We start from the raw sequence: 6,759 nt of genomic DNA, 5'->3' as shown, positions 1-6,759 counted from the left end.
CCATCCATCCATCCATCCATCCATCCATCCATCCATCCATCCACACATCCATCCTCCTCCATCCTCTCTTGGAGGAGAGCTCCAAGCCCTGCTTTTATTCCAGGCACTCTCCCCCATGGGAAACTGAGGCACAATTTCATCATCCATCCTGCCATGCTCAGCTCACCCTGTGACCCATTTTGAGCACACTGTGCAGCCTGCAGTGCTCCCTACACGTGTTTGGAAACCAGATCTGGGACACTTGGGTTTCTCCCTCGTGCACGATGAATGAAGGCATCTAGGGAAGAGCTAGCAAAGTACAGCAGCTGAACCAGAAAGCAAGAATCCTCTTGGTGCTGGCCACATCCCTGTAGCATTTTAACCTACTTTAATGCACCTGGGAGCATCTTGCTAGCCTTGCATCCCTGTGCCTTGACCTCCACAGCCCAGATCCCAGCTGACAACCCGTAGGCGTTCAGAGTGAGCAGAATGGGAAAAAATGCCTATAAAACTCGAATCTGAGCCTGCGATGCCGTAATTCCCTGAGCTACAGCTTGCTGGTGCCTGTGTGAGTGTCACGCTGGGAGTGAGGGCATGCCTGGGCTACCAGCCAGCCAGATGGGAAAGCAGTGAGTCACGTCTCAGCCCCACCGCAGCCCGAGATGCTGGAGATGTGCTCTCTGCTGCATGTTCAGCTCAGCCCTTCACTGGCCAGCTGTTTGGCTCTGCTGCTGTCCCCACATGCAAGGTTGGCTGCAGCCACGCTGAGGCCATCTGCTCCCTGGGAGCAGGAGGAGTGACACGCCACTGTCCTTCCTGCACAAGCTGCATTGCTGCTTCTGAAAGCACATTATGAGGTTGGTTGCTGGGAAATAAAAGGAGTCCATCCTGAGGTGGGAGCATCATGGTATGTGTTGTGGCTCTTCCACCAGAGCAGCATGGGGATGTTGGCAGGGTTGGTTCCAACCTGTGCCATGATGGGACAGACGGGGAGGCTTGGAGACCCTGCAAGGGTGAGGCTCATTCCCTCTCTGCCCCCCCCAGCAGGGAGCACAACCGTCCCCATGGCATCAGGGCATGGGGATGAGGATGGGGGTGAGGGGGTGAGGATGTTCCTTTGCTTGTGAGACCCCCACAGAGGGACGGCCCAGACTTGTGGAGCTGTGGGACAGCGGGAGGGGCTGGATGAGCCATAGGGGCCGGGGGACCTGTGGCACAGAAGTGCGTGGAGGGGGGATACAGGGAGAGATGGAAGGATAAAGGGAGGGAAACAGGGTGGGATGGAGGGAGAGGTGGAGGGATGCAGGGAGAGATGGAGACAGGCAGGAATCGATCCCACTAACAAAATCAATTATTCATCGTGTTTCTCATGGAAGGGCAGGGCCGGGAGTAGAGACCCCCACGTCGGGAGGAACCTGCCCACCTTCAAGTTTAAGGCTCCCCTCACTCAGCCAGCTCTATGCAGAAGGGAACCTCCCCCCAGAGGGTGGCCGGTGTGGACACATTCTCCCCGTTCCCCCAGCACCGGAGCCCGAGCACAGGCAGCTCCCAAAGGGCGAACGAGTCCCGGCTCCGTACTCTGCCCCGACGGGAGCGGCAGGAGGAGGGGGGGGGAGGGGGGGACGGAGAGACCGTATCCCAGCTGCTGCCGCGTGCTTGCGGGTTTTATCCCTTCTCGGTGGGGAGGGGGATTCTTGGCGTTTCTTAGCTTTATTTTCGGGGTCTGCGAAGGGCTGCGGAGCTTGGCGAGGCGGCGGTGGGTGGGTGGTGGGATGGGAAGGGGGCGGCCGTGTGGAGGGGGAGGCTGGCAGAAATGCTAATTCCTCCCTCCTCTCTCGGCTCCGCAGCCCCATTGCCAGCCCGGCCCCGCTCCGGTGCGCAGCTCCGAATCCGGCGAGGTGCGGGGTGCCCCAGGCACGCCGAGCCCCTCACAGCCGCCTCTGGGCGCCTCCGGGCTGCGGGGAACGGGGCTGGGGAGGAGGATGCGGAGGAGCGGCAGCGGAGGGGAGAAGAGCTGCGTGTTGCTCAGCGGCACTTAGGAGCGGGTAAGGTGCGGGGTCAGCTCCCGGTGCGGAAGGGCTGAGGGGGGAACAGCGAGAAACGCGGGGGCCCCCCCCCCCCCCGGGGGGGGGGGGGAATTGGGAGAGATGGGAGAAAGGGGAAATAGCGAAGGGGAAAAGTAGAAGGAGAGGGGAGGGAGAAAAGTGAAGAGGAGAGAGAAGGGTGGAAGGAGGAAGGGAGAAAAAAAAAAGAGAGAGAGAGAAATAACAGAAGAAGATGAAACAGGCAAGAGAAAGAAATAAAAAGAAGGGAGAAAACGAGATCTGGGGGAGGAAAAGCAATAAGAAAGAAAGCCGGGAGGAGAAGGAGCGAGGGGGCGGGCGGGGATGCTGCGGGGGGCCGGGCACAGACAATGGGGCGCGTCCCCGCCGCCTCTCCCCGGGCGGCAGGGAACGGGGCGGGCACCCACCCAGCCCTTGTGTCCCTTGGCAGGGGACATGGCCCCGGTGCTGTGGTTGTGGCTGGCAGCCCTGCTGGGCTCAGCCCGGGCGTGCCCCGAGCCCTGCGCTTGTGTGGATAAGTATGCCCACCAATTCGCCGACTGCGCCTACAAGGATCTCCAGGTGGTGCCCACTGGGCTGCCCTCCAACGTGACCACCCTCAGCCTGTCGGCCAACAAGATCACGGCTCTGCAGCGGCGCTCCTTCGTGGAGGTGACCCAGGTGACGTCCCTCTGGTTGGCGCACAATGAGATCCGCGCCATCGAGCCCGGCGCCTTCGCCATCCTGGTGCAGCTGAAGAACCTCGACATCAGCCACAACCAGATCGTGGACTTCCCCTGGCAGGACCTCTACAACCTCAGCGCCCTGCAGCTGCTCAAGATGAACAACAACCACATGGCTGTGGTGCCCCAAGGGGCTTTCCACACCCTGAAGGACCTGCGGTCTCTGCGCATCAACAACAATAAATTCACCACACTCGCCGAAGGCATCTTCGACTCGCTCAGCTCCCTGTCCCATCTGCAAATCTACAACAACCCCTTCGAGTGCTCCTGCAAGCTCCAATGGCTCAAGAAGTGGATGGACAGCACGCTCATCTCCATCCCGGAGAAGGAATCCATCACCTGCAGCCTCCCGGAGCAGCTCCGTGGGGTGCCGGTGGGGAAGATCCCCGATGCGCAGTGCACCTCGCCCTCTGCGCAGCTTACCTACTACCCCAACCTGGACACCACGGAGCTCTTTGATGGCTTCACCTTGACGCTGCACTGTGCCGTGACAGGCACTCCACCACCCGAAGTCAGCTGGAAGATCCGCACCTCCAGCCAGACCCTGGAGCTCAGCGGCAGCCCAAGTGAGAGTGCAGGGAAGGACCCCCCCAAACAGGACCCTGAGCGCTTCTTGGTCTTCAAGAATGGCACGCTGGTGATTCCTCACCTGAGCAAGCGGGAGGAGGGCACCTACACCTGCCTGGCCACCAATGAAATGGGGAGCAACCAGACCTCGGTCAACGTGGCTGTGGCTGGATCCCAGAAGTACCCGCTGCAGCCTGGCAGGGACCCAACGGGAGGTAAAGCACAGCCAGGTGACAAGAAGCCTGGAGCCAAGGGAGCGAAGAACAGTGTGCTCACACCCGATGAGAGGAGCAAACCCCTCAGCCCCACCCGGCAGAGCCACCCATCCTCATCGGGTGGGATGGAGCCCACGGGAGACGGGAAAGTCCCCTTCCAGCTTCCTCCCTTTGAGAAGAAGTGTGGCTCCATGCCAACCAGCAGATACATTTCCAACCATGCCTTCAACCAGAGCGGTGACTTCAAGCAGCACACCTTCGACTTGGGTGTGATCGCCTTGGATGTGTCGGAGCGCGATGCCCGGGTGCAGCTGACGCCTACCTACGTGCAGCCCGACAAGGTGCACCTGAGGATGCTCTACCTGTGCCAGGAGAGCAGCCGTGGCCACGCCTTGGTGCAGTGGTCCAAGATCGAGGAAGGAGTGAACTCATACTGGTTCCAGGGCTTGAAGCCTGGCACCAACTACTCAGTGTGCCTCACTTACCTAGGGGAGGACTGCCAGGTCCAAGTGGTCTTCACCACCAAAAAGGAGATCCCCTCTCTCATCATCATAGTGGTCGTGAGCATCTTCCTGCTGCTCCTGGCCACCCTCCCCCTGATGGGTGCCACGTGGTGCCACCTCCTCTCCAAATACCAGGGCAAAACCTACAAGCTAATCATGAAAGCCCAGAACCCAGACCAGATGGAGAAGCACATGGCTGCCGACTTCGACCCCCGCGCCTCCTACCTGGAATCCGAGAAGAATTACAACCCCAGCGAGGTGGGGGAAGGGGAAGCAGAGGAAGAGGACGAGGATGAGGAAGATGATGACGAAGGAGGCAGGCGGAGGAGGAGGAGAGAAGCCGAGGAGACCACGGAGCTGGAGCGGGAGGAGAGCGTAGCAGCCAGCTCCATGGCGGAGTCGCAGTCCAAAGCCAACGGTGAGGAGTTTGAGGTGCGCTCTGAGTACAGCGACAAGCTGCCGCTGGGTGCCGAGGCTGTCACCATCTCCCAGGAGATCAACGGGAACTACCGGCAGCGTCCTCGCTGAACCCCAAAATCACTCCCCCGGCCCCCACTGCCCCCAGCCCCCTCAGCCCCTCGGGGAGGCTGCCGGTTCCTCCTCCGGGGAAGGAGCAAGGAGAGACGGAAAAAATCCACCCCCCCCCATGCATCCTTCTTTCTTCTCTTCTTCCTCCTCCAGGAGGCAGGCCCTCGGGGAAGGGGTTTGGGTCCGGGGGGGCGGAGGGCGAGCGGGACGCTGATCCCCCAATTTCGTTTCCGTTCAGATTCAAATTGATCCCCGTTGCCGCTGTGGCGCAACGATTCCCCGTCCCCCTCCCTCCCGCTTCCACAGCTCACCCCTTATTTTCGGTCCGCTTGAAGGAAAAGAACGAAAAAAAAACCCGAAAAGACGAACAAAAAAATAATTTAAAAAGAAAAAAAAAAAAAAAAAGCCAATCTGCGAAAATCAAATACCCGATATCCCCCCCAAAACCGTTCTCCGGGTGCCGAGCGTGCGCTCAGCCCTCCCCGGTGCGGCACCCGTTCAGCACCCTGCGGCGCTGGACAGCTCCGCGCCCCCCGCCCGCTCCCGGGGCCCCGGGGGCTGCCGGGCCCCCCCCCCCCCCCTCCCCCGATCCCCCCCCGGTTCCCCCGGTGCCCGTCGATGTGTGTTGGGTAGAGTAGCGTTGTAGCAAGTGTCTGTGCCGTAGGCGAGCCCGTGCTGCTGGCGGGCGGGCGGGGTCCGGTGTCCGTGCCCACCTCCAGCCCCATCGGGAGGAGAGGGAACACCCCCCCCACCCCCCCCCCCTCCCCCTCCCCCCCCCCCCCCGCGCCCCGGGGCTGGAGAGAGCCGCGGGCGCCTTTCTGCGCCCTTCTGTCTGTGAAAGATTCAATAAAAGGGATTGAAAGTGCACCCGCCTCCGTGCTTGTTTGGAGGGGTGGGGGATTGGAGCCGGCCCCCGTCCCCACCCAACTCCCTCCAGTGCCCCCCGGTGCCCCTCCCGCTCGGCTCGGCACAGTGTGGAGGTGGGAGATGGCGTGGGGCTGCGTCCTGCAGCTCCGGGAGGGATGCAAAGCTGCCTACGCGTGCCTATTTCTGCGCCTAGAGCGTGTAGGAGCACAGGGTAAATTTATCTATAGGCACGTATCTAAAGCATACAGACATAACACACCCTATCTATACACGTCCAAGCTGTAGACACCCATTTGTACACTCAGTCCACACGCACCACATGAATAAACCTAAACGTATCACACGTACGAAAATACAGCAAACCAAATATATATAATGCATTCTGTAGGCACTCCCTGTATAGATACACACTATATAAAAACGCAAACAACATTTTCACGGGGCCCTACACGTGTGCCCCTACACGGACGCATCCCGGCACCACGCTGCCACCCCGAGTCCCCAAATGTCCCCATTCCCAGCCCGGTGAAGGTGCCCGGTGCCATCGGACTGGATTTATGAGCGTGGAGCTCTCCGCTCTCGCCCCACGGCTGATTTAAGTCCACGATTACATGGTGAAGATTTAAGGCTGCCTTTGATTGCCTTTCTTATCTGGAGCTGCGCTTGCAGCCGACCTCGCCCATATGACGGGGACCGGGCAGACGCACAAGGGAGGGAGGAAGAGCAGCCCACAGCTCCCAGTGCCCACAGACTGGGAGCCAGGCACCCCGAGCCCACCGGCCATCCATCCATCCATCCCCAAATCCTCCCTCAGCCACGCATTTCTCCAGCTCCGGAGCGCGGCATTCTATTTTAAGTCCAGCTCTGCTGGCTCTGCATCTTTCTCCTACGGCACGGGAAGAAGGCAGACAAAGCACCAAGGGGGCAGGCGGAGGAGTTTTCCTCCCCAAACCCCCAAATCCTCTCAGTTCAAGGCTCTGCTACGGCAGCCCAGGTGTTTGCCGCAGCTTTTAAAAACAAGTGTAAAGCAGGGAGCCCCCTCACCCCACCCCGCGCAGACAAATCCCCATCTGCGGATGCACTTTAATTGAGTTTCATGCCTAGGAATACACGAAGAATAGAAAAAGAACAATCATTCCTGCCTCCCTTTAATTAGGGGGTAATAGATTTCCCCGCCTAACGCATCTACTGGGAATCTCGCTTGCAACGAGCTGCCTCCCGGTGCTGGATTGCTCCCAGATTTGCTCCTTTTCGGGAGGGTGCTCATTAGCGCCAGGTACCCTCAGGCATAAGGATGGAGCTCGGGGGGGGGGGG

General features: G+C 60.2%; 1 protein-coding gene across 1 annotated transcript; it reads left to right on the top strand.

The window, feature by feature from the left end:
• The first annotated feature begins 1,986 nt into the window (after positions 1-1,986).
• On the top strand, positions 1,987-4,936 carry ISLR2 (immunoglobulin superfamily containing leucine rich repeat 2). The gene is made up of 2 exons (XM_042885760.1): positions 1,987-2,024; positions 2,473-4,936. Exon 2 carries the CDS (start codon positions 2,478-2,480, stop codon positions 4,575-4,577), a length of 2,100 nt encoding a protein of 699 aa, XP_042741694.1. The 5' UTR covers positions 1,987-2,024; positions 2,473-2,477; the 3' UTR covers positions 4,578-4,936.
• The last annotated feature ends 1,823 nt before the right edge of the window (positions 4,937-6,759 follow it).

This window comes from Lagopus leucura, unplaced genomic scaffold (assembly GCF_019238085.1).
Source record: "Lagopus leucura isolate 7727_CA_CO unplaced genomic scaffold, USGS_WTPT01 Super-Scaffold_100052, whole genome shotgun sequence".
Taxonomy (NCBI): domain Eukaryota; kingdom Metazoa; phylum Chordata; class Aves; order Galliformes; family Phasianidae; genus Lagopus; species Lagopus leucura.
This window is presented reverse-complemented; position numbering and strand designations above follow the sequence as displayed.

Bases quoted from the DNA above. Each gene is read 5' to 3' on its own strand.
- ISLR2 (XM_042885760.1), top strand. From the start codon at position 2,478: ATGGCCCCGGTGCTGTGGTTGTGGCTGGCAGCCCTGCTGGGCTCAGCC.